The sequence below is a fragment of the Panthera pardus genome, unplaced genomic scaffold (assembly GCF_024362965.1).
Source record: "Panthera pardus isolate Hobbes unplaced genomic scaffold, ASM2436296v1 HiC_scaffold_5, whole genome shotgun sequence".
In the NCBI taxonomy this organism is placed as follows: Eukaryota; Metazoa; Chordata; class Mammalia; order Carnivora; family Felidae; genus Panthera; species Panthera pardus.
Window position 1 is genome coordinate 14234886 of NW_026526980.1, and position 27307 is coordinate 14262192.

A 27307-nucleotide genomic window follows, 5' to 3' on the forward strand; every position below is an offset into this window, starting at 1 on the left:
CGAGGGCCAGAGGTGGGAAAGAGCTGGCGCAGGATGGCGGGGCCTCTGGGGGAAGACCGGAGACTAGAGTGCCTTCTCCCCATAGCAGCAGCCACAGTGCGAACTATTACCTTCCTCCTCCCAGCGCCAACACGTGGTCCCGGGGGCTTCGGGAAGCTACAGGGCTGTGGTCTGCCTCCCCCCATCTCCCCAAATCACAGGGCCCATGTTTGGGAGGGGATGCTGCAGGTGCCATTTTTTTCAGTTGCCTTCTTGGATTCCAGGATTGGATTTTCCATGTCTTGTCTCAGGAGCGGGACCAAAGCACTAATATCACCTTGAGCAGGTGAGCTTAGAGTCTTAGGGGCTGGGGAATGCAGAAAATGGAAGGAACCAGAATCTCATGGGAGGGGTTTGGATGTATGGTGGATATTCAGACACCTTCTCACACTGGTCAGATCCAGGAGAAAGCCTGAAGAAGGAGGCACTGGAAATGAGAGAGAGGCCAGCCAATGGGATTCAGAGTCTGCCACTTCCCAAAGGCGAGCCTATTTCTCCATATGTCACCTGTTCATTTGCCCTTTCACCCATCTGTCCATCCACCCATTCCTCCATTATTCATCCATCCTTCCATTCTTCTACCCATGCACCTGTCCATCTACCCATTCACCCATCCATCCCATCCATCCATCCTTCCAGATTTCCACTTATCCATCTATCCGCTCACCTATCCACCCCCCATCTATCCATTACCCATTCAACAACCCATCCATCCGTCTGTCCATACATCCATCTACTTATCTGTCCATCCATCCACCCATCCACCCATCTATCCATCCACCCATTCAACCATCTGTCCATCCACCCACCCATCCACTCATCATCCATCCATCCACTTATATGTCCATCTGTCCATCCATCCACCCATCATCCACCCACCCATCTATCCATTCATCCGTCCACCCCATGCGTCCATCCATCCACCCATCCTTCATCCCTCTCATCTTCCTCCCATCCATCTATCCACTCACCCATGTACCTATTCATCCCATTATCCCCTTATCCATCCACCCACTTATCCTCAATCCACTCTTCCATCTTTCCATCTATCAAATACAAATGCAGATTGAGCACAGGAAAGACACAGGTCACACTCTCAGGGAGTTCCATCCAGTCTAGAGGACAGAAATATGCCAGCAGGGCTTCTGGTGATGAGAGTCTATACAAGACCCTTCCTTTGGGAGCACAGCAGGGAAGGAGCTCTCTGCCTGGGAGATAAGGGAGGTCTGTAGAGGGAGGTGACACTTGCGCTAACTCTCCAAGAAGGAGCAGGAGCTGTTAAGTAAGAGACAAAGATGTCTGAGCAGAAGCCTGGAGGTACAAGAGAGCATAGCTTTTCTGAGAAGTATCAGGTGTAAAGGGGAAGCCCACTTGAGCAACTTTCTGTGCCCTGGGTCCCCTGAGGAAGGAGCAAGGCTTAGGACTCTATGGAGAGGCTGTGTATGGGCCGGGCGACCCGGGGGTGGGGGAGGGGAGCTCAGAGCCAGTCTGGGGGCCCACAGGAGTGATGCTGGGCAGAGATGCTCTTTGTGGCCCAAGGCCCAGAGGGGCCAGGAAGGGCAGCACTTTGGGCTTCTGCTTGGACCTCACCACTCACGGCAGTGGACATGTGAGAAGCTCAAGCCAGAGGACTGGGGCCTCCCGGCTGCCTTTCCTGTGAGTGTGCATGTGCGTGTGTCAGTGTGTCTTGGGGAAGGGGCACCAGCCCTTCTTGCTGCTCCTACAGGAAGGGAATCGTCAAGCTCAACATCTACTTCCAAGAATTCAATTATCGCACCATTGAGGAGTCAGCAGCCAATAACGTGAGTCTGGGGGCTCCTGACACCCCAGCCCTGCCGCCCCTGCACCCTGTGGGTGGGGAGGGTCCCGAGACCAACAGGGGAATTAGGAGCGTCCCTAAAGGAGTCACAAGAAGTTTCCCCGGGGCTGAGATGGTCACCCCGTCCCCCTTCCCGGCCGAGGGCCCACCTCACAGGAACCTGGGAGGCGGGGCAGGGCTCAAGGCAGGAATTTGTGGCCCGACCCCCAGCCCTGCCAGCCCCTCAGCCCCCTGCTCTCCACAGATCGTCTGGCTGCTCTCCAACCTGGGCGGCCAGTTTGGCTTCTGGATGGGGGGCTCAGTGCTGTGCCTCATCGAGTTTGGAGAGATCCTCATCGACTTCGTGTGGATCACCATCATCAAGCTGGTGGCCTTCGCCAAGAGTCTGCGGCAAAGGCGGGCCCAGGCTTGCTATGCCGGCCCGCCGCCCACCGTGGCTGAGCTGGTGGAGGCTCACACCAACTTCAGCTTCGAGCCCGACGTGGCCGGGCCGGGCCCCGACCCTGGGACCTATCCTGATGAGCAGACCCTGCCCATCCCGGGCACCCCACCCCCCAACTATGACTCCCTCCGTCTGCAACCACTGGATGTCATCGAGTCGGACAGTGAGGGCGATGCCGTCTAGACCCAGGGAGCCCAGAAGTCAGATCCGAGAAGCCGAGATCACTGCCCAAGACTTCACTTTGTGGTGCTCTCCCCAGTGGAAGGCGATGGGTTTCCAGGGCCAGAGTCTGTGTCCCTCTACAGAGAGACCAGCAGCTCCTGGCCTGTCCCAAGCTGAGGGCTGTGTGGGGTCACGGTGCTGGTACAGATATGGGAAATGTGTACTCATTTGGTTCCTGCCCGTACCTCCAACCTGGCCTGATCCTTGGCTGGGACATCCCCAGCCAGGCTCCAGAGACCCTAGAGCACCCTCCCCTGCAGGCACACTGGTTTCCTCCCAATGCCAGTCACTGCTCCAGAGACACACAGGCAGACATGCCCTGCCGTCTGTCCCCAGACCCAGCAGTCTTCCATCCTGGCCTTGGCTGAGCCCTGCAAATGGGCTGAGTGAGGGCAGCAGTTGTGCAAAGCAGGAAGAGCATCAGGTCCAGGGGCAGGGATGGGGGGCCTGCTGCCAGGTGGCACATATTTTGTTCTAGAAAATAAAAGTAGAAGACACAGACCTGAGCTTTGTTCTTTGTCAGGCTGGACAGTCGGAATGCCCTGATGCACCCTGATGCATCCATACTGGCTTGGACGCAAGGGCCTGGCCAAGGGAAGGACCTCAAGCAGGTGATTTTTAATTTTATTTAATTTACATCCAAATTAGTTAGCTATAGTGCAACAATGATTTCAGGAGTAGATTCCTTAATGCCCCTTACCCATTTAGCCCATCCCCCCTCCCACAACCCCTCCAGTAACCCTCTGTTTGTTCTCCATATTTAAGAGTCTCATGTTTTGTCCCCCTCCCTGTTTTTAGATTATTTTTGCTTCCCTTCCCTTGTGCTCATCTGTTCTGTGTCTTAAAGTCCTTATATGAGTGAAGTCATACGATATTTTACTTTCTCTAATTTCGCCTAGCATAATACCTTCCAGTTCCATCCAGGTAGTTGCAAATGGCAAGATTTCATTCTTTTTGATTGCTGAGTCATACTCCATTATATATATACACACACACCCCATCTTCTTTATCCATTCATCCATGGATGGACATTTGGGCTCTTTCCATACTTTGGCTATTGTTGATAGTGCTGCTGTAAACACTGGGGTGAATGTGCCCCTTTCAAACAGCACACCTGTATCCCATGGATAAATGCCTAGTAGTGCAATTGCTGGGTCGTAGGGTAGTTCTATTTTTAATTTTTTGAGGAATCTCCATACTGTTTTCCAGAGTGGCTGCACCAGCTTGCATTCCCACCAACAATGCAAAAGAGATCCTCTTTCTACACACCCTTGCCAACATCTGTTGTTGCCTGAGTTGTTAATGTTAGCCATTCTGACAGGTGTGAGGGGGTATCTCATTGTGGTTTTGATTTGTATTTGCCTGATGAGTGATGTTGAGCATTTTCTCATGTGTCGGTTGGCCATCTGGATGTCGTCTTTGGAGAAGTGTCTATTCATGTCTTTTGCCCATTTTTTCACCGGATTGTTTTTTTGGGTGTGAGTTTGATAAGTTCTTTACAGATTTTGGATACTAACCCTTTATCTGATATGTCGTTTGCAAATATCTTCTCCCATTCTGTTGGTTGTCTTTTAGTTTTGCTGATTTGTTTCCTTCACTGTGCAGAAGCTTTTTATTTTGATGAGGTCCCAATAGTTCATTTTTGCTCTTGTTTCCCTTGCCTCCAGAGACGTGTTGAGTAAGAAGCTGCTGTGGCCAAGGTCAAACAGGTTTTTGCCTGCTTTCTCCTCAAGGAATTTGATGGCTTCCTGTCTTACATTTAGGTCTTTCATCCATGTTGGGTTTATTTTTGTGTATGGTTTAAGAATGTGGTCCAAGTTCATTCTTCTGCATGTCGCCGTCCAGTTTTCCCAGCCCCACTTGCTGAAGAGACTGTCTTTATTCCATTGGATATTCTTTCCTGCTTCGTCAAAGATTAGTTGGCCATCTGATTGTGGGTCCATTTCTGGGTTCTCTATTCTGTTCCATTGATCTGAGCGTCTGTTCTTGTGCCAGTAGCATACTGTCCTGATGATTACAGCTTTGTAATATAGCTTGAAGTCTGGGATTGTGATGCCTCCTGCTTTGGTTTTCTTTTTCAAGATCGCTTTGGCTACTTGGGGTCTTTTCTGGCTCCATACAAATTGTAGGATTATTTGTTCTAGCTCTGTGAAGAATGCTGGTGTTATTTTGATAGGGATTGCATTGAATATGTAGGTTGCTTTGGGTAGTACCGACATGTTAACAATATTTGTTCTTCCTATCCAGGAGCATGGAATCTTTTTCCATTTTTTTGTGTCTTCTTCAATTTATTTCATAAGCTTTCTACAGTTTTCAGTGTATAGATTTGTCACCTCTTTGGTTAGATTTCTTCCTAGGTATTTTATGGCTTTTGGTGCAACTGTAAATGGGATCAATTCCTTGATTTCTCTTTCTGTTGCTTCATTGTTGGTGTATAGGAATGCAACCGATTTCTGTGTGTTGATTTTATATCCTGCAACTCTGCTGAATTCATGAATCAATTCTAGCAGTTTTTTTGTGGAATCTTTTGAGTTTTCCGTATAGAGTATCACGTCATCTGCCAAGAGTGAAAGTTTGACCTCCTCCTGGCTGACTTGGATGCCTTTTATTTCTTTGTGTTGTCTGATTGCAGAGGCTAAGACTTCCAATACTATGTTGAATAACAGTGGCGAGAGTGGACATCCCTGTCTTGTTCCTGACCTTAGGGGGAAAGCTCTCAGTTTTTCCCCATTTGAGGATGATATTAGCGTTGGGTCGTTCATATATGGCTTATGATCTCAAGGTATCATCCTTCTATCCATACTTTCTTGAGGGTTTTTATCAAGAAAGGATGCTGTATTTTGTCAAATGCTTTCTCTGCATCTATTGAGAGGATCATATGGTTCTTGTCCTTTCTCTTATTGATGCGATGAGTCACATTGTTTTGTGGATATTGAACTAGCCCTGCATCCCAGGTATAAATCCCACTTGGTCGTGGTGAATGATTTTTTTAATGTATTGTTGGATCCAGTTAGCTAATATCTTGTTGAGGATTTTTGCATCCATGTTCATCAGGGAAATCCAAGCAGGTGATTTTTAAAGTTCTTTTTGGGTTGTCCTTGATGCAGTGGACTTATGACTTTTCAAATGCCATCTACTATACTTCTTTGGATAGCAGGGATAGAGATGGAGAGAGTAAGACTCAAGCTGGCTTAAATGAATCTCAAGCAGCTCAAATGATGTTTCAGTCTCTCTGCTTTCCCAGGCAGGCTCTCCTTACATTACAGCAAGAAAGCCCATCTGCAACCCCAAACTCCCCAGCTCCCCAGCTCAGTCAACAGGAGAAAATACCTTTTTTCCAGTTGTTTCAGCACGTTCCCAGGTGGACTCTCATTGGTCACTGGTTGGGTAATGTGCTTATCTCTGTACCAATCAGTGTGACCAGCTGCATAGGCTGCTTGGATTGGTCAGCCTCTGCCCATACCTGAGGCCAGGTGGCCCCCAGCAGAATCACATGGCTCCAAGGATTGCCAGATAAAATACAGGCCGCCAAGTTATATATGAATTTCAGATAAACAACAAATTAATTTTTTTTAGTTATTTTGAGAGAGAGAGTGAGAGAGAGAGAGTAGGAGTAGAGAGAGAATCCCAAGCAGGCTCCGCACTGTCAGCACAGTGCCCTACGAGGGGCTTGAACTCATGAACTGAGAAATCACGACCTGAGCCAAGATCAAGAGTGTGACGCTCAACCAACTGAGCCACCCAGGCTCCTCAACAACAAATTAATTTTTTAATATAAGTAAATCCATATAATATTTGGGAGATATTATGCTAATCATTTATTATTTTTCTGAAATTCAAGTTTAACTAAGTGTCTTGTATTTTTAATTGCTACATATGGGAACCATGATGGCTCTCCCCAGAGCGATCAGGGAGCTGTTGCCAAAGAAGAAAGGGGTCTGTCGGGTGCTGATGGCTGACCACCTGCCAGCCCCAGTCGTGAAGGAGCCTGGGCATCTGAGGGCTCATTCCTGCCCGTCTAGAACACCTGGGTCCTTGGCTGGGACTGCAAACAAGCTGGCCTCCCATTAAGTGCCCACAGTGGCACCTGTGGGGGAAGGAGGTGCCAAAGACTTGGTGCCACTGTGGCCAAAGGCAGCACTGTCAGGGATTGTGTGTGGAGGGCCCAGGGGAAGCCGGGTTTCCCAGCTCGGGGCCAGGCGAGTCTGCAGGCTGGAGTCAGTTCTTGGTGGTTACCACGTTTACTCCTAGGACTACTGCTTTTATTATGAGGGATAGTTGTCACCACTGTTATTATTTGTTGTTGGCATCAAATAATGGCTACATTGTATCAAACACCCCATGCCAGGCGCCAGGCCAAGTGTTTTGTAAGTCTTATTCCATTTAATTCTCATAACCACGGAGAACTATTGCCATTCCATGTTACAGGTAGTAAGTTGAGACTCAGGGAGGTGAAGTCAGATGCCTGAGATCACTCTTCTAGTATGTGACAGGTAAAACTCCAGCCTCATCCTCTTGCTGCCAGCGGTCATAAGAATGCCGGTCCCTTACAGGAGCCCAGGGCTTTCGTCTTTACTGTCTCATCTGATGCTGTGGGGGTGATTTATTTCTTCAGCTCCTGGCTTTATTTTCCTCTGTGTTGATGTCCCACTCAAATAGGTTCTCTCATGTGCTGCTGCTCTTACCCCAACAGGTTCCAGACTCCATTCTGTCCGCTGAGCAACTTCAGTGGTAGAAAAGCTCCCCTTTCTTGTACAGTGTCCCAGCAAAAGCCCCGAGAATGAAGGCCATCGGGTCGGCCTGGGCCACATACTCATCCTGAACTCAGAGGTTCTGCCCGGGATGTTTTGCAGCAGGAGTGGGAAGGGTGCTCCCTGCCCCCAGAGCTCTGTGCGGACGTGTGACAGCAAGGCCAGGCTGCTGGGGGGCAGCGCCACCCCTGCTCGTAGGGCAGCCTTGAGGGCCAGGGTGAAGACGGATGACACCCCATCTCCGAAGCAGGCTCTGAGGCAGACAGACAGGTTCCCCTCATCCCTCCGGATATGGAGGAGAGGAGCTCTGTCCTGTTCCCACCCTGGGGCCATCAGAGACTTTCAGGGCTGAAAAGTTAGGCTGGCAGGACCCAAAGTGCCCAGAAAATAGCATTCTGTAATTCCCATCTTTACCCCAAAAGGGATGGTAGGTTACAGACACTGGAGACTATGAAATTAACATTCACTGTGCACTTGCTATGTGCTTCACCCGCTGCTGTATCTCGGTGGCTCTTCAAATAACCCTGAGTTAGGGACCACCATGGCTCCCGTTTTTCACATTAGGAAAGGAGGCTCAGAGACTTGACGTGACTTCCCCAAGGTCACATGGCTGGGAGGTGGCAAAGCCAGGAATCAAGCAGCTCTTACAGACACTGGCACAGAGGTCACCCCAAAGAGATTTCCACTTTCCACAGCACATTTCACCTTCCAGGCTTCCGGCTCTCGCTTCTTCGAGGCAGGAGCCAGGCTCGATCCCTGCCAGGGACAGTCTGTGATCCACCACATGAGAAACCAAAATATTTTTCTTGGTGCAGACTCACAGTTCTTTCAGGGCCAGCAAAACTGGTTCCGAGGATGTGAGGACAGAGCGCATGGGAACCCCTGGATGACAGAGCCAGCGCGACACCTGCCCTGGCAGCCTGGAGGGGCTGGTTCACGAGGGGCCGTGGGCGCGGCGGTGCCGCTCCCGAGAGCCAGCACGAGCCGGCGGACCCAGCTGGGGCCAGGCGGTGCTGCCTGCCTCCCGCTCCGTGGTCAGGACTGCGGCAGCCACGGTGCCAGGGACTCCAGACAAGCCCCTTACACCTCTCCCACCTCGGTTCCCGCGGGTGTAAGACAGGGATGATACATGCTGCCTCGGAGGCTGTGGAGGGGCATAAGGGAGAGAGAAGTAACGCGTGTCCAGAAGCGGGAACACGCTGCACGTCGATTCCAATAATGGACGCCGAGAGACACTGCCCCCCTTCTCCCTTGCTCACAGAAACCCAGCTTCCTCAGGGCAACAAATCCTGCTTGGTCTAAGCCAGGCTTTCCCTGCTGGAGGGGAGTCTGTCCTCCCTCAGGCAACGTCTGGAGACCTTTCTGGCTGTCACAGCTGGGGAGTGCCACCAGCATCTGGTGCACAGCAGTCAGGACAGCCCAAGACGACAATAGTGCCCAGGCTGAGAAACCCTGGCTGGAGCCAGCCCTGACCCCACGTTCCCATCCTCCCTTGCAGCCGGGGGGATGCCTGGTGACCAAGAAACAGCCTGTGAGGCCAAGGAGAAAGCTGCGGGGGCCAGCGGGGAGGCCTCTGCCTCCACGGTGGAAGGGACCATGCCCTCTCTGCCTTCATCACCCACCAAAATGCAGATGTGATACCTGCAGCTGCAGGAGTCAGCCCACCGGGAGGAGACATACGAGGAAAAGGTCCAGATCACCAGGAGGCTAGTCCTGGTCCTGACTCCATCCAGCCACTGAGTCAGTGCCCGCAGCCACCACCGTGTGACTTCTTGTTATTGAGAAAAATCAACACCTATTTGCTAAAGTCACTCAAGTTACACTATTCTGTTACTTGTGGCCAATTACAGTCTTAACAGATACAGAAGCTACTGGCAAAAGCCCTGACAGAATCCACATGATCCGTGAGTTTCAAAACAAGACAAAGCAAAAGCCCAAGTCCTCACCACGGCCTACAGGCCAGTCTGTGGTCTGGCCCCCACCGCCCCTCTGACCTGACTTCCTACTTCCATGCCACTGACCTTGGACGTGCCCCCGGGGCCTGGCCCACACGGGTCCCTCACTGCCATACACCTGTCTGACCTGCTGGTGTGGGGGCTGCCCCTCCCCCAGATGCACTCTGTTTCCCTGGTGCCACGGTCTGACATCACCTTCTCTGTGCCTCTTCCCCTCCTTCCCGGCCGGGTCCTGGTGCTTGGAGCACGGCACATGGGGGGGCACCCAAATATTCATGGAGGAAAGAAAACAGCTTTCTTTTCACAATATTTATCAATTCCATTTTCAAGATCGGATCTTTTAGAAAATCATCTGAAAACCCTGCTCTAATAAATAATATACCTCTAATTACAACCCCTTTTTTTGATTATACAAATGAACCGCATCTTTTTAAGACAAACCCTGTCCAACGCTGGGCAGATTTTTTGAGCAACTCCATTCTGGAGAGTTTCTGTGACCCCAGGACCCCAGACCTGTGCCTCTTCTTAATTGGGTGTCCGGGGGTGGGGGTCAGTACTCCACACCCCGCATGGCAGCCACCGTGGCGGCAAGGCGACGGGGCAGGCCTTTGCTGACCTGCCTGTAGTCCTCGGGTTTGCTCTTCAAGAGTGTCCCAATGTTCTGCAGGGGGCGAGATGGCTGTAGGCCCAGGGCGTCCATCACGTTGATCAGGTAATCTGTGGGGACGGGGAGCGGACAGACACAGCTAAGCAGACTGAGCGCCGAGTGAGACAGAGCCCTAGAGGCCTTCCTGAGTGAGAAACAGAGAGGTCCACCCCAAGATCCCCAAGATGCTGGGTGTCCACTCTGCCCCCATCAGCCAGGCCTTTACTCTGAGGGTTTTCCCAAGAGGATTAAACCTACTGTGAGCTCGGCCCGAATTCAGGAATTCTAACTGAAGAAAGGACTGGCCCACCCCACAGCGTCCCCACCACCCAACCACACGCTCAGCTCCAGCTGGACCAGCTGACCTCACCCAAAGCTCTATAGTGGGACTCCTCTGACTTCCTGGCCACACTCCCCAGTGGACCCCACCGGCCACATGGAGAACCCGAGTCAGGGGACACAAGGGCTTCTGTGAGCAGAATCCCCACCACGAAGTCAAGGTCGGTGCCTAAGTGCACTGCAGTTCCCGCGCTAACCCCCTGGGGCACCAGCTGAGGATACATTCCTGCGCCCACCCAGACCACAGCAGTGAGAATCTCCAGGAGATGGTTCAACGACTCTGTCCTCCTAAAAAGCAGCCCCATGACTCTAACCAACACTGGCAGAGCGGGGAAGGAGAAAACTGGTTTCCAAGTTCGGGCTGAGCTCAGCGAAGTCCTTTCTCACTGAGTCTCTGCTTCTTTCCGTCGATGCCATGTAGTCAGAGAGGACGAAAAGGGACAAAGCCTGTGTCGCCATGGAAGCATGTGTCGCGGCTGGTAACCGAGCGCTGCCCCGACTTCCTCCTTCCTGGGCAGGCACAACCCGGACCTGAGGAAAGCTGCCTACGGCGTTCTCTGGTTCCTCCGCAGACCCCTGGCATGCCCTGCAGACGCCTGCCGACTTTCCGTCAATGGCGGGGCTCATGTCTTCTCGCTGACGGGACCGCAGCTCCAGGCGCGGCCTGCATCTTCCCTGGTGTCTTCTGGAGGCTTCCTGCCCTGACTGGCTGGCTGGCTCATGTCCAGCCCAGGACGGGCTGCTTCCCAGGAAGGGCGCCAGCGATTGGCCAGGTACCTGTCGCCGCACGAGTTTATCCATAACTGAGCTCCACTCTACTGGGAGCCAGGAGCTGCATCAGAGTGGCAGCCCACGGTCTCCCATGACACTTCTGTTTGACCAGCAGAGTGAGTCTGGGTTTTGTTTTGATGCTTAATTTATCTTTAAGGTGGCCACAGCCCTCCCCTGTGGTGCTACCCGTGGTGCCACCGCCTGGCAGCTTCACACACCAGCCCTACCTTCCTGGCTCCTCACCACACTCCTCACTGTGTGAGCTCAGTAAACCCAGGGATGGCCGAAAGCTCCACGCCCTGCAGCTGGCACGTAACAGATGCTCCATCACTGCTGAATGGGGAACAGGATTCAGGGGGACACGAACAGAGAGAGAGAAATAATAGGGGCAATGCCCACGTCTCACTAGTTCCGGCACGTTCCGTCCTCAGTGCTTCTGTCTGTACTAACAGGGACCACCTACAAGCCCCTGAGTCTCCTCATCCGTCTTCCCTGAACACTGTGCCCAGTGACGTGGAGAAGGGCTGGCTGTTCCTCTGTAACCGCTGAGAGCTGACGGTGGAATGAAACCAGGACACCTGGATTCCGGGCCTGGCTCTGTCACTAGTGGCTCTGAGACCTGGAGGAAGGTGCCTCACTTCTATCTCTTCTGCAGCTTGGCCCTGTGGTCCATCCAGGTCAAAGCTCTTCTAGGTCCCCAGGGAGCTGATGATCTTCGAGGCTCTTACCACCCTCTCCCCACCACCCCGAGAGCTGCCTCAGGTGAAGAGCAGACAGGTCAATGGAATGATACCAAGAGAGTGGGGAGATTCCCCTCCACCTGCCTGCAGCACCCCAGCCTCAGAGCACCACATTCTGTAGGGATGGGTGCCGGTGGGAGCAGGTGGACACGTGCCCCTCTAACCCAGGGGGCAGGCAGGTACCATGGCCTCGAGGTAGGTGGCCTCGTTATTCAGCACGATGGAGGGGGAGACCTCTGTCACACGCCAACCTTACAGGGAAGCTCTGAACGTGAACATGGCACCGGATGTGGGTATGAGGGCTCGGCTCGTTGCCTGGCATGCCTGGTGCGTGGTGACAACATTGGTTTGGGTGATTATACAAATGCAGCAGCAGAAGACAAGGCAGCACAACACACGTCTGTATCACTTACTTCGACTCGCCTCACTGAAGCTCCCCTTAACAGCGCTCAGCCTCGCAGCCCATCAGGATCCCCCAGGACGTTTTTCCAAATACTGACGTCCAGCCTTCAACCCAGACTTACAAGGCCAGAATCCCTGGGGGCCAGGTCTAGAGAATCTGCATTTGTAACACGCTCCACAGCCAAGCCCAGAGGTGAAGTCAAGGGGAGAGCTGGAGTCGACAGATGCCTCGGGCCCCAGCTGTCCCTCCCATCACCCATCCTGGGGGTGGGGGGGAACTCACCGATGTCGGTGACCAGCTGCTTGGTGGAGTGCGGGGTCAGCTCAGGGATCTGCAGGATCACGTCACAGTAGGTCTGCATGGTGGCTCTGGCAATGGAGCCCAGCCAGTTATCAGCTATGTTGTCCAGCTCAGGCAGCTCATCCCCTAGGAGGGAGAAAAGGTCACCAGAAGGTCCTGCTCAGGACAATCCCATCGCCAACAGCTTTTACCTTCCGAGTGACCAGGCCCACAGCACGTGTTGTATGCACAAACACGCCAGGGAGCTGTGGTCTCAGTGGGGAATGCAGGGAACCGAAAACAATCACAACTTAGGTCAACTGGTATCGACTTGAGTGAGAAGAGGATTCAGAAGAAGAAACAGTCAGGGGAGGGAGAGTGATCTCTGTGTTCCCAAAGGCAGGGGACTGGGCGTAGCCATGAGGGCCTGGAGGGAGGGCAGCCCCACACCAGCTGGGAAGGCGGGAGAGTGGTCACAGCCAACAGGGAACAGGTGGCACGTCAGGACTGAGACCTGGGCCAAGGCCACCAACCACTGATGAGCTGGGTGCCGCCCAACCTCTCAGAGATGCTCGCCGTCTGCTGTAAAATGGAGGGGACAACAGTCTTGCTGTTCCGGGGCTGCTACGGGAATCACCAGAGGCCTTGGCACGGGTCGAGTGTGTGTGCCACACACTTGGTGCTATGCACACAGTGACTCTTGGTGTCACACCACTTATGGGGAGGGAGAAGGGGTATGGAGGGGGGTGCAGCAGGGGGCGGTGCTGGGGAACAGAGCTAGGTCACAGAGGGCTCCCTGAGAACCACGTGGACCCCATGTCAGAGGAAACAGGCAATGGCTGCGAGATCCCAGCAAGATTGCGATGTGACAAGCCCACGTGGGGGAGAGCCAGTCAGGCTGGGGCGGGGCAAGGGGGAGGACGGAGCAGCCACTCTGGCCACACAGGCCTGAGCTGGGGGGTGGGAGGAAGGTGGCCACCTGATAGCAGAAATGGGAAGAAGGGGAGGAAGGAGAGCAACATTAAAACAAACAAAAAAGTATGGGGACAAGCACTGAATAATAGTACATTTAGAAGGTAAGCAAAGTGCTTCCGCCACCACCACCACCACCACCAATAATAATAATATAATAATAATAATACAGAACATAAAGCTGCATGTCAAATATCATCTGTGCAGACAGTGGCGTCCAGAGGGCATGTGGGAAAACGGAAACACCATCATGTTCGATGATAGGACGTCATGATTTATTCTTTCAAACCCATGACCTTATTTGATATCTAGCATCTATACAACAAGCACAAACTAGAAAGTTAAAAACCAAGACAGGATGAACATAAACAAGCATAAGGCCAAGAACGTGAAATCTAGGGCTTCCGCCCCAGAACCAGATGTGATTTTATTCTGTGATACCTTCTTAAGCTGCTGAATCTTTTATATATCACATGATTTTTCTGTTTGTCCAACCTTATGAAGGAGGCCTATAATATCCAATGTTAGGATAAGATGATTGTTGATCAGAAAGTATACGGTCCCTGTTCAACCTCGCCAGGCCCAGATCATGAGAAAAAGGAAAAGTTTTAATTCATTGTCATTTTACCTTGTCGGTTTAGAGATCTAGGAACCCTGGGGGGTTGGGAACAAGCTGTGGCCAGAGGCATCTGGACAGGAACATCACCTCTATGGTGAAGGGTTTATGTTTGTTCTCACGAGCAAAACTGTTCTGGGTGCCACTGTTCCCAGAGAGAAGGGGCTCGCATTCACCGGGTGGGACCCTTGCAGAGCTCGCTTCCACCTCCAGTGAGTACGTGTGACCCGGACCCCGGACCCTCGTGCCACTGCCTCCCCGGCTGAGGGGCACTGGCGGAGCCCCTCTCCAGGGACACCTGGCACACGGTGAGGCAGTCACCCTGTCCCTAATCTACTCTGTCCTGCAGAAGTTTCTTGGGGGGGGCGGGGGGTACATCAGGTGGACCCCATCTTTCCTGTCCCTATTTTAGAGTCTCAACAACTCTCTCCCAGGGAGTCTGGAGAGGCGCGTGTGCGGGTAGGGGGAGGCCGGCAGCTACAGCGAGCCCCCTCCCTGCTTTCTGGCGGGCCCTTCTCACCTTGCTCAGGAGGAAAGGGCAGCTTCCCAGCATGCAGCGCCAGTTCCAAGGCAGAGTCCTCCTGAGTCACAAAAGGCTCGAGATTCAGGGGGAGGGACATGATATACTGCCCAATCTGAAACAGAAGAAAGCACTTTCAGCCCACACTAACACAGGTAATTATTTCTGCAGTACGTTCGCGTGCAGGCATTTAGGGTGCAGACAAAACCATTAGGCCTGGGGCAGCCCCTGATCTTTCCAGTGTGCAGTAATACTGACTGCTACGACAGCACCTTAAAAAAATCAATGGGAACTTGCATGTATATCACAGATTCATCCTCACACTAATGGCCTCACTATTTTTGGAATGCATTCAATGCAATCTCTACCTCAAATGAGGTAATAGATACCGACAAGCAATAACAAGTTATTATTACTATTCATAGATCCCAAACCAGTAAGGTGCTAAGGTCAGCAAGTGCATGGCCAAGCAAGAGTTCAAATCCTGTCTCCTGGACTTGGCTATGGGTCTCTCTTTTAGAAATGTTCTAACTACGAGAAGAAAGGAATTTTGTTGGGGGAAAAAAGCTACTTATGAATTAACCTGGAGGGAAACTGTTGTTTGGATAATACAAACTCTAGAAAATAAAGATCAACACCACCTTCTTGGCTGGTGGGGGCTCGTAAAAGACCGGATTACAAGACATTTGGGATGAGCCCACAAATAATACAGTGTTTGTCCTGTGTTTGTCAGACGCACATGGCAGTCATCATGGGTAGACTTCAGACACCAGTTTCTATTAAAACTCATGCCTGTTTTGGTTTTAAGGTCAATATATGCTTTTGTTTCACAAATGAGGTTGATTTTCAGGTTATGACAACATATTGTTTTTTTCTTAAATGGCTTTGACCCTGTTGTTGCTTTTTGGGGGGTTCTATATTTATCCCATACATTTAAATTTACAGTTGATACTGATTCTGCAAAATGTAAGTCCAAGGATTATCCAAGTAAGATTTTCCCCTCCTGGCCTCACACACACCGACACGGTGGCAGACCCCCAAAATCTCCCAGCCCAGAGGGAGATTCCACACATTTCCAAATACTGAATGCGGGCTGGCTATAGTAAGTCTAAACATCCTATGGTCCATCATGCTAACAAAACAGAGTAGTTTGCTCTCCCTTTAAAGAGGTACACAGATGGTAAAATAAACGAAGTCAGCCTTTTTTCCTTTCATTTACTTAGTACAGTCTCTCATTCAAACTAGACAAGTGGGGGGCGCCTGGGTGGCTCGGTCGGTTGAGCGTCCGACTTCGGCTCAGGTCATGATCTCGCGGTCTGTTAGTTCGAGCCCCGCGTCGGGCTCTGTGCTGACAGCTCAGAGCCTGGAGCCTGCTTCAGATTCTGTGTCTCCCTCTCTCTCTGCCCCTCCCCCACTTGTGCTCTGTCTCTATCAAAAAATAAATAAATGTAAAAAAAAATAAAAAATTTCAAACTAGACAAGTGGGCCACTTTCCTCACTAATAACAACCATCACAATGCCTTTCAGCTTGCAAATGGCAACGAATTCATCATTTTCCCACAAGGCTGGAGGAAGAAAAGGATGCTATGGGATTTCTCCATTCTGATTCCATGTGGCAGGTACTTCCTGAATACTGACTATGTGCAAAGAGTCTGGGGAGTGCTCCTGTGTTTGGTATACTTCCCACCTGTAGCCATGACCTTCTGGCTAAATCCACACACCCAGCTGTACTTGAAATGAAGCGTCAGGATCACTATACCTCACATCTACAGTGTTTTTCATTTTTCAAAGCATTTTCTCCTATTTCGCCCTATATCATGTTCGTGCGGCTGTTGTGTGGGAGAGGGCATTCACCAAGGAGGCAAAGTGTCACTTAGGTGCCAAATTTCGATAACCTGGTATCTTAAACTTCAACGAGTTGGCTTAGATGGTGGGGATTGCTGTGGTCCCTGGACAGTTCCCATGACTCCAGGTCTCCCTCGGGAGTTCTGTCGACATTCATCTTTTGGAAATCAGTGCAGACAGGGATGCCTACCATCGCACCTGAGGATATTTTCCTACCGTTCTCACATACGCAATAAATACTCCTTGATATCCTGTTTGGGTAAGCTCAGTGACTCAGGAAAAATGAAGAGCTAGCTTTGTGGTCAGATGGACTTGGGCTTGAGTTCTGGCTCTACCACCGTGTGACCTTCCTGGTGTCCTCATCTCTGACATGACGATGACCTCATACTTACTCCAAAGGGCCGTGCCAAGGGTGAAATTAATGCTGTGATACATGCATAAAGCTCCTGGCGTCCTAACAGAGTGGCCACTGGATAAATGGTTTCCCTGCCCCTCTCTCACTCTCCACAGCCTTGCTGCTGGCCTGTGAAACATTACTGCCGACCAGCTCACATTGTTGTCAAGATAAAATTCTGCCTAGATGGCGCGCTAACTCATGGCATTGATAAAAGCCTGGCACTGAGCTTGCACACAGTGTGGGTTCGATGAGTGTTCATTTCCTGAGTGCACGTCACCAGCCCCCAGGGACAATCTGTAACTCAGGGGCGTCACGCCAGGTGGAAAAGGGCCCTCCCTTACTCCTCCATGTCTCAGTTTCCTCAGGAATGATTCCTTAAGATCATTCAATAATCTCTCAAGTCCCTTCCAGCATCATCATTTCCGGAATCAATTTAGATTGTAATGCATACTGGCTCAATTCTAAAAATAAGGTTATTGCCATTGTTGTGAAAAGCAGCCCACATCTGAATAGTTTCATCAGTAAAGGTTATCAGGTAATGGCCTGGAAAACGGGAGGAAAGTGACTGCCACTTTGAACTGGACACCCTCCCAACCGACAGAGAAAACAATGCCATCTTCCTCGGTACTGCTGGTAGGATCACCAGACATGTCTAACCGTGCAAGGGTCACTTTTAAAATTCCTTTGTATCTCTTACAATAGAGTCATAACTGGCACAGCAGTGGGTTCTAAAGTGACAGCATTAGGCAGAGATTGCTTATCCCAGAATCACCCTGGAGAATCCCAGATGTCTCTCAGAGCTGGACTATATTACCTCTACCCAGTATTTGTCATGCACACTGACCTCCAAGAGCGACAGAGCTAGACTGCAGCAAGGAAGGACAAGAAAGGCCACGTGCAGATGTCTTGGTGACTGTCAATTCCCAGGGGTGAATGGAGGAAAGGACCCTGAACTGCCCCGCTCCCCTGTAGGGTCTATTCTGTTCTTTTTCTAATATTAAACCTCTATAAATACAATTCTTAAGAGATTTATTTCCTGCTGTGAAATTCCACATGAAAGTATTCCACACAGGGCCTGGTGCATAATAGGTGCTCACTAAAATGTTTGCTGAATTTGAATTCAGAACTATATACACACTGTTCCTCTGAAAAGTCCAGAGAAGAATCTGGCCACCTGCTTCCTGTCCTCCCAAGTCAGAATTTCCTATGTGTACTCACACTGTGATGCCCTTAGGTACTGGTCATGCCTCACATCGGGAGGTGTATGAACATGTTACATTTTTGAAATCAGCTTGTTTTTCGTCAGTTGATTTAATAAGGAAATCAGCCGCCTTTCCTTAAAGTCCTGGATATGGGGGCACCTGGGTGGCTCAGTCGGTTAAGCGCCCGACTTCGGCTCAGGTCATGATCTCATGGCTTGTGGGATCAAGCCCCATGTCGGGCTCTGTGCTGACAGCTCAGAGCCTGGAGCCTGCTTCAGATTCTGTGTCTCCCTCTCTCTGCCCCTCCCCTGATCGTGCTCGTTCTCTCTCTCTCAAAACTAAATAAACATTTTTTAAAAATTAAAAAAAAAATAAATAAAGTCCTGGATATGGATGGAAACTACTCCATCCATAGGAAGCATAGGTTCAGACAGCACCGATGCGGTAATGACTACTTTCCCAGGAGGCCAGAATCAAAAGACAAGGCACGGTCTGCAATGCTATGACTGCCCCTGGAGAAAAGTGCACGGAACTCTTACATTGCTGATGTACTCGAGAGGGGTGAGGCTGAAGGTGGGCAGATCGTCGGTCAAGGTCTCGCCAATGCCTGCTGTGTTCCAGCTCTAGGGGAGGAAAGACAGAAAGCGGTCAAGGTCACAGAAGCCAGGTGCCACAGAAAAGCACCACATGCCAGAAAATACTTGAAGAATGCACCACTCCTATAGGTGTCTTTGCTCCAAGATGGCCTTGGAAATCATCACTATTTTACAGATCAGGGACTTCTCTTTAAATCATCACCTTGAGGGGCGCCTGGGTGGCTCAGTCAGTTGAGCTTCTGACCTCAGCTCAGGTCATGATCTCACGGTTTGTGGGTTCGAGCCACGCATCAGGCTCTGTGCTGACAGCTCAGAGCCTGGAGCCTGCTTCCGATTCTGTATTTCCCTCTCTCTCTGCTCCTCCCACTCTCGCTCTCTCTCTCTCTCTTGCGCTCTCTCTCTCTCTCAAGAATAAATAAGCATGGGTGCCTGAGTGGCTCAGTTGGTTAAGCGTTCAACTTCAGCTCAGGTCATGATCTCGTGGCTTGTGGGTCTGAGCCCTGCATTAGGTTCTATGCTGAAAGCTTAGAGACCGGAGCCTGCTTCAGATTCTGCATCTCCCTTTCTCTCTGCCTCTCTCTCTCTCGCTCAAAAATGAACATTAAAAAAAATAAAAATAAATGTTAAAATTTAAATCATCACCTTGAAACCTGCCACAGAGAAAATAATCCTTTCTCTCTCCCTCTCCCCACCCCCCTCTGCATTCCTATAGATCCCTAAAACAGGAGCTCCTATCTTCTCAACAGACCTATTTGGTGGGAATGGATCCCAGTTGTTGATCCCACTCAGATTGTGAAGAGCTGTGTATCCTGAGGTCTGAGTTTCTCTACTAGGTGGGCACTACAGGGTAAGAGCTGCTGGGTGCAGGTGGCCTTGCTAACCCCGGGGTCTTCAGCCCCAGATCCTCCACAGAGGATCACATGTAAATCCCTATCTTGGGAAGCGCTTTCTGGCTGCAGGAATATCCAAACCACACTTACTGACATACTTAACTGCTTTTATTTCTAGCTGTCTTCTGGATTTATTTCTCAGGGATGGAAAGAATCTCCAAACCCCACCAACTGCCCTTCTGTCCTCTTTGTGACTCCTCTGTCATCTGGGGAGATGCTCTTCCTCTTGACATTTCAAGTGAGTACATCTCCGGTATCACCAACTGAGCCTCCCCAGCATTCTCTCTAGAGTCAGGCACACTGCCAGCACGTCCATGGTTACATTGTTCATACAGAACTTGGCACGCCTTCATACAGAAATCTAGTTTCTTCATTCCAGCCTGAGTCACCCCAAAGCCAGCCTGGAAAACAAGGCCCTCTCTGGCTGCGCTCCTGGAGTGGCTCCCAGGTCACGGTGGAGTTGCTCTCCACAGCCACCTGATGCCCGATCTGGTTGCTTGATCCTTTAAGCAGCGTTCCGGGAATGTAATGACCACGTGCACCCCTGGGCTCCCAGCCCAGGCTCAGCCTCAGCTGCCCTCCCCACGTCCCCTAGCACCGGCTCGGTTCTGATTTTCTTTGCTTGAGACCAGTTCTTTTTCCTCCCCACCCCCACCCCTAGTTTTCTAAGTTCCTTGTTCTTGCATGAGAATCCTCTTCTGTTTCAAAATAGCCTGCTTTTCTTCAGTTAACTCCCACCCCATTAAGAAGACACACTCTGATCACCCACATGTACCGAGTGCCCATGATGCACAGAGCCTTGTGCCCCACTTGGCAGAGAGGAGACAAAGAAGTGTAAGACTTGGTCCTCGCTCTCCAGAAGCTCCTTGAGAAACCAAGACCCCCTGATATGCTCCCACGCTATAAACCCCCACGCACCCAGGCTTCCACTTGGGAGTTCTCAGGGGCAGATGCAAGGTTTGATACAGTAAGAGCTCTGAGGAGCAAGGGCTCCGGCTGATTATAGAGGGCGGTGGGATGCCTGAGGTGCACAGACAGAAGACTGGAAGAGAAAGTGTAGCCCTGAACTGTGGGCTAAGAAAGGGCTTTATTTTCAACAAATAAATTGCGAGACTATGAGAGAGAGGAGAGGAGAGGAGAGGAGAGGAGAGGAGAGGAGAGGAGAGGAGAGGAGAGGAGAGGAGAGGAGGAGAGGAGAGGAGGAGAGGGAGGGAAGGGTCCGGAAGGGTGGTCTGTAGTTCATAAAAGACACATCGAGCAATCCCGATGTGCACAATGAACCTGGGTCCTGATTCAGACGGTGAAATTATGACCTTTATGACAATTGGAAATTTGAACACTGATTACTGATATCAAGGAATCATTTCTGACTTAGGGGTGATTATGGCACTGTGATTATTTTTAGAGTTGCCCCCCCTTAGAGAAGGGGTATATACGAGACAGATGGCCAGGAGATGACCATGCTGGAGCAGGGTGATGAGGACGTGGGGTTCAGTAGACTCCTCTCCCCATTCTTGCATATGTGTGAACACCTCCTCAATAAAATGTTTTTTTAAATCGACCCTTACACTGGGTCTGGGGAGGTAGGGACGGGTCCTGAGTCGGGGGACAAAGTCAGAGTGGTGCTTTGTGAAGATTAATGCAGCACCTCAGGAGGACTGAGGGTGGGGAGGCAGATAAAAGCTCAAGGAACAGCTGGGAGAGGAGGAGAAGCCCATCGAGGGCAGTGGCCACAGGAACAGACAGGAGACATCTTTAAAAAGAAGGAACAATGCAACACAGTGGTGAGGTCACTGGCAAAGAGCAGAGGCAAGAGGGCAGAGACAGGAAGGCCAGGGAGGCAGTGAGCTGGGAGAGGGGATGGTGCGAGGGCTGAGCTGCAGGGAAAGGGCAGCATCCCCCAAGTGCATCCAGGGGACTCACACTGCAGGCTGGAGGCCCCTGAAGGCTCCAGAAGGCTCCGTGGGGAGGTGGGAGGAGAGTGGACAGGCAAAGGGCAGAGGGGAGAAGGGAGAAGAGCCGGAGTGGAACGTGGTTTGCAAGAAGGGTGGGTGTGGATCGAACTAGGGAGGCACTTAGCAACTTAGGGCGACAGGGAAATGGTGTAGGTTATTTTTTAATTGTTCAAAATTTATTTAAAATTTCCTTCAAACAGACTTTTTCTATCCATCTGTCACCAGATAATGTGGGCAAACGTCAACAGCCTGTTTGGAAATGGAATACAGTGTTGGTTTATATTCTTGAAATGTAAAAGGGTAATACAATTTACTGGCAAACATTAAAAACAAACACCGAATGACCAGGGTTTAATTTTCAAATCCTTAAGGCCCAAGTGTTTGCCTTTGTGTTGTGTGCTTTCCCCGCTGGCAACTCTCAGAGAGCAGTTCCTCCTAACCTCAGTTCCCAGCGCCCCGGGGGGCTGTGGCGGTGAGGCCTGAGTGAGGAGGTGAGATTCAGGCAACCAGGAGCCCAACTGTAGCGGGGGCTCTGGAGTACAGAAGTGGGGGTAAAAGAGCAGCGGAAAGAACGGAGCTTCCAGAACAGAGGGTCAAGATTTTAGGATTTGGGGTGGGGGCATGAGTGACCTAGGTGAGGGGATCAAGAGCACACTTACCGTGATGAGTGCTGAGTCAAGTACAGAATTGTTGAATCACTATACTGTGTACCTGACACTTACGTAACACTGTATGTTAATTGCACTGGAATAAAAAAGAGGTAAAAAAAAAAAAAAAAAGATCCTGGTTCTTAACATTAACATGAATTGCTTGTTTTATCCTACATTACACATGAAATAGTTTCAAAATAGCTATACCATTACTACCAACAATAAAATTACTGTATGAAGTTCAAAAAAAAAAAAAAGATTTTAAGCTCTTAATAAAAATAGGGGCACCTGGCTGGCTCAGTTGGTGGAGCATGCAACTCTTGATCTCAGGGTTGTGAGCTCAAGCCCCACGCTGGGTGTAGAGATTATTTAAAAAAAAAAAAAAAAAAAAGGCACCTGCGTGGCTCAGTCGGTTAAGCATCTGACTCTTGGTTTTGGCTCAGGTCATGATCTCACAGTTGGTGAGTTCAAGCCCACGTCTGGCTCTACCCTGACAGTGCTAACCCTGCTGGGGATTCTCTCTCTCTCCCTCTCTTTCTGCCCACCCCCCCTCCTCCTCAAAATAAACAAATAAACATTTTTTTTCATTAAAAAAATTTTTTTTAATGTTTATTTTCAAGAGAGGGAGAGAGAGTGTAAGCAGGGTCGGGGCAGAAAGAGAGGGAGACACAGAATCCGAAACAAGCTCCAGGCTCTGAGCTGTCAGCACAGGGCCCGACGTGGGATCTGAACTCATGAACTGCGAGACAATGACCTGAGCCAAAGTCGGACGCTTACTGAGCCATTCAGGAGCCCCCCCCCCAAATTTTTTTAATTTAAAAAAAAAGAAAAGCGAAGAAAAATAATAAAAGCAGCCAGATCTGGAGGTTGGGGAGGGGGATGGGAAGGATGAAGAATGCTAATCTCCTCCTCTTTCAGAGCAGCTCAGCTGGTATCAGCAGCTACCTGAGATGCAAACATGACTAACCCAAAGCAAGGACCCCAGCCTCTTGATGGTTTTCGTAATCTTTTTTCAGCAACGTTGGAAAGATCTTCTGGGGGCTGATATCTTTTGTGGGGAAGAACCTGTTATCTCAGTCTCCACGATTCCTCTGCTTTCACTTAGTTGATCTTCCTTTTCTAGTCACATTCAAATGAACGTTATGTTGTATACATTTTGGCTTTAAAGAACAGCACGTGCAGGACAGTGCATCCCCTCTATGGATCCATCTGTCTATCCACTGGTGCCCGGCCAGCCTCCAACTTGGGGCAGGAAGAGGTGTCTGTCTGGGTTGAACACCACACATTCCCACTGATTTCTACACTGTGGGATTTTGAGGGATTTATTGCTTTTTTCATTGTACGTTCCTGTACCACCTGAATTTCTGAAAATGAGTATGTGCCATTTTTACTTCTAAAAAACTGTCATTCCTACTTAAAAAATGAGAATCGCAGAGAAGAAAGCCAGCAATATTAAGCATGTACTCTGTGGCAGCTGCTGGGCTAAATTCTATCATAATACAAATCCTCACGTATCTGCACGGTCAGAAACAGCTCACCCGCATTTGACGAGGAGAGGAGGCTCACACAGGAAGCCGCGCGATCCGGCAGGCCCAAGTCACAGACATCGCTTCCACCGCGCTGTGACAGGAGCACCTCTCCTCCAGTCTCGCCCTCCCCCACCCACAACAGAAACACAGAATCTGACCAGGGTGGGTCCCCTGGCATTTTTCAGGGAAAAAATCATAAAGAATGAAAATCATGGAATTTCAGAACTTTGAAAGCATGTGGTCCAACCCCTTGTTTCATGGATGGGGGATCTGAGACCCAGAGACTTCACCCAGGTCATACGGTGAAGTGAGCAGCTCTTGAGCCCTGGCCTCGTAGGCTTTCTGGAGGGTGGCAGGAAGTAAGGAACTTGTAATCGTGCCCTCCCAGTTCTTTCCACTTCCTAAAAGATCTCTTGGTTATTAAAGGTCCATAACTGGATCTTTCTCAAAACACTATCTCTAAAAACAAAACAAACCAAACAAAACAAAGCTGAATCCAGAGAGCCTGGAACTGTCATTGAGAAAGGCTGGCAAAGGGGTTGTCCTAGAAATCCAGGTGGCAGTGATGACATGGGGCCCGAGGAACTCAGAACCAGTGGAGAAGCTGTGACTGATGGGTAGTCCCTTGAAGGGAGTCAGGACAAGTAGAACAGAAGCCAGGGAAGGGAGGTACTCTGGGAACAGCCACAAAGAAAAGGCATCAAGGACAGAAAAGAGCAGAGTCCTTCAAACTCCGTCAAAATCACCAGATCAGATCTGGGGAGGCGCTCTCCTGGGTGGAGCTCCAGAAACAATCCTCCTGGAAAGGATGCAATCTCAGGGGATGAAGAGCTGCTGTGACCTGCCCCTGCCTATCCAGGGGCACAGGATCTCCCTCACTTCTCCCTGCCAGGGCACAGCTATGCTGATCCAAATGGCGCAAGTTAATCAAGCAGTAATAATAATCCCAAGAAGCAGTCTAGAAAGAAAGCATCTCAGTGACTCCAATTAAGATAAGAAATTCTTGCTAAGCAGCGAGTTGCAAGGGAACAGTGAGTCTGTAAGGTGGGCCTTTCAGCCAGGAGAGTTAGAACGGTTCCTCCTAAAGCTCCTGGGGGGTGGGAGGAGGCGGTGCCCACACTAAAAAATGCTTGGGAAGGAGGCAGTGCCCAGGGGGGTGTCTGCAGTCAGTGGGAAACTCACGTCCATCTTGGAAACAAGCAGCAGCTGCTGTTTGATGCGCAGGAAAACGGAATCAAAAGCCAGCTGGTGGGCCTGCTGGTTAAGTCGAGTCAGGGCCATGCGAGATGCAGACAGTAGGTTGTGGTTACTTGACCCTTTTTCCTAAGACAAGAAAACACAAAAGGCTATTAGGTCCTGGCTGTAACCAAGGTTTTAGCTAGTTTGACATTTTTGAAAAGCCACTGAGAGGAAAACAGTGAGGGGGCAGGTCTATACAGTAGTGTTCCCAAGCCTGGTTGTGCCCTGGCACCTGCTTTGGAACATGCTGGATTACAGGTGCACAGGCTCCACCTCAGGGCTACTGAATCGGAGTCCAGCAGGGGTGTGGGGCCCAGGAAGCACTGTTTTAAATTCACTTTTCCAGGTAATTCTGATTCGTCTGAGCTCACACAAGCTGATGGACTGGAAGTGTAGGAAAAATTAACCTGTGGCTGTTCCTCGGGGATAGAGGAAGAAGAAGAAAACGTTAAGTGTCAGGTATAGACAAGACTGGGAGACAGAAGCCTGATTCCCAGCGAGGTCAACTCAGTTACACCTGGCTATACAGCAAAGCGTGCACAACCTATACGAGTCCCAGGGAATTCCAAACCGCCTGAGAAAATACAGAGATGGAAAATGTAACCCTGGTTTTGCTATTATAAATGAACCGATTACAACAAACTAAATCAGATCAGCAATAAAGATAAACAGAACTGCTTTCACCTAATCACGGAAGCATGGATGAATGAGCCTGGACAAGTGTTTTAAGAAGTGTTTGTCAAGCTCAGATGCAGCCAGTTGGTGTGCCTAAGTGCAAATCTGAGACCATGTGAGGGCAACAAGGAAGCCTCAGACATGTGCAGAGGGTCACTGTGCAGTCGCCCACAGAGCTCAAGGCCTGGTAGGACACTCTGAGGTTGCATTTGGTGCCATGAGAACAGCAGTGTCTATTCGAACCCGACCAGGGGAAGGGGAGATGGTTCTGGAAGGGATGTTGCAGCCCTCCTAGGATCCTGGGGCCATTCAAAAGTTGCTGTGTGGCTCATTCCATTTATTGGGAAGTTCTTCTGTCCCTGGACCCCAAGGGGCCCAAAGCTCAGAGTCAAGGGCAGCATTGTGGTAGATCAAGTAAGAGCTTAAGCTAAAGGACAGCTCGGAGGGAACACGTCCCCCGGGTCCTCCTGCTCCCATGAGGACACACTTGCTCTGGAGGCTTCCTCTGGCTTTTCCCCACCCCTCGTCCCTCCCCTGGGGAAGGGGCTCGACTTCCCCCATGGAAGGGCTGGGGGCCTCCTCTGTGGCTCCTGCCCACCAGCAGGCAGTACACACTCTGGTCCCCTCTCTGCCATTAACAGGGGACTGTCCCCAGACTGGAGCCAGGGGCTACCTGCCCCACCCATCCCCATGCAAGTCTGACTACGGCAAGCCCATCTGGACACACGTCTGAAGCCATGCTCTCCCGCCTGCCTTTCGTCAGTAATAAAGCTCTACTTATCCACCTCCTACACCTATGTATCCACTGGTTCTGACCCGGTTTCGTTTATTAGCTCCTGAAAACATGATGTGAGTGAGACAGAGAAGTGGCAGTGGGGCACGCTGCAGACCACAGCCACCCCACAGAGCCAGAAAGCCTGGATCAGGGAAGGGGTGACGAGAGAAAAGCTTCCATGTGCAAGAATGCCATCCGTCTGGTCTCATACCTTGAGGGTATAAAGTATTTCCATTAAACTGGCATATTCGGCAGGGTTATCTTTCTGGAGGTAATTATATTCTTGCCATGGGTTCCTGGTAGAGCTCTTCCTGTCTGTCAAGATGCTGTCCTGAAAGCCGGCCAGGTTCCGAGGGCTGTAGGAGTCCGAGAGATACCTGCCAGCTGTGGACAAGATCCTGAAATGAAAGCGATGACCATTATGCCCTGAGCTATTTGTGGGGAACTTCCTCCTTGGGGCATTCAGCTTGCTCCTTACTAAAATCCCAGGATATGCTTTTGAGGCAGATTGATTTCGGGTCCATTTTATAAGGAAAAGAAGACATCCTTCACCGCTGAGGTGTGAGCTGCACGTCAGATACATGAGACACCAGGTGTTTTCATTTCCTATTTAACACTCAGACCACCGGAATATGCCACCTTCCTAATGTGACATACAGCCTACACGGAGCAGTGCTCGGTTGACTACGGTCTGGAACACTATACATGTTCTGTGCAGCCCTTTCTCGCTCTGTGACCATCACTGTGTGGAACAAAGCCACAGGCTGCTGGTGGGCACCTTGGCCACAGCAGCACCAGACAGGGGCGGGAGAGTCGGTCCCAGGACAGTGGTGGCAGCACGTTGAAGCACACCTCCAGCCACAGCACTCGCTATCACACAGCCGGGCCGGAGTGGCGTTTGTCTTCAACGGCCCTGTATGGTTTACTTTCGTGGCTTAGGTGCCACACAGAGATCTACTGAGAGAAGCAGGCGCTTTCCAATTGCTCTGAGAAGCAACAATGCCTGGGGGAGGTTCTCAAGGACAGCCAATGTTTAGGGC

The 27307-nt window shown here is 50.6% G+C and overlaps 2 protein-coding genes across 2 annotated transcripts in view; one reads left to right on the forward strand and one right to left on the reverse strand.

Moving 5' to 3' along the window:
* SCNN1B (sodium channel epithelial 1 subunit beta) overlaps positions 1-3023 on the forward strand; it is a 61165-nt gene extending 58142 nt beyond the window's left edge. Inside the window, exons 11-13 of the mRNA XM_019430397.2 lie at positions 264-325; positions 1766-1841; positions 2103-3023. Of these exons, the coding sequence (XP_019285942.2) occupies positions 264-325; positions 1766-1841; positions 2103-2483 (519 nt within the window). The 3' untranslated portion in view covers positions 2484-3023. The remainder of the gene's footprint in view (positions 1-263; positions 326-1765; positions 1842-2102) is intronic.
* Positions 3024-6107: 3084 nt separating this feature from the next.
* COG7 (component of oligomeric golgi complex 7) overlaps positions 6108-27307 on the reverse strand; it is an 84097-nt gene continuing 62897 nt past the window's right edge. Inside the window, exons 12-17 of the mRNA XM_053894367.1 lie at positions 26479-26665; positions 24761-24901; positions 18498-18581; positions 14515-14629; positions 12410-12553; positions 6108-9945 (exon numbers count right to left, since the gene is read on the reverse strand). Of these exons, the coding sequence (XP_053750342.1) occupies positions 9779-9945; positions 12410-12553; positions 14515-14629; positions 18498-18581; positions 24761-24901; positions 26479-26665 (838 nt within the window). The 3' untranslated portion in view covers positions 6108-9778. The remainder of the gene's footprint in view (positions 9946-12409; positions 12554-14514; positions 14630-18497; positions 18582-24760; positions 24902-26478; positions 26666-27307) is intronic.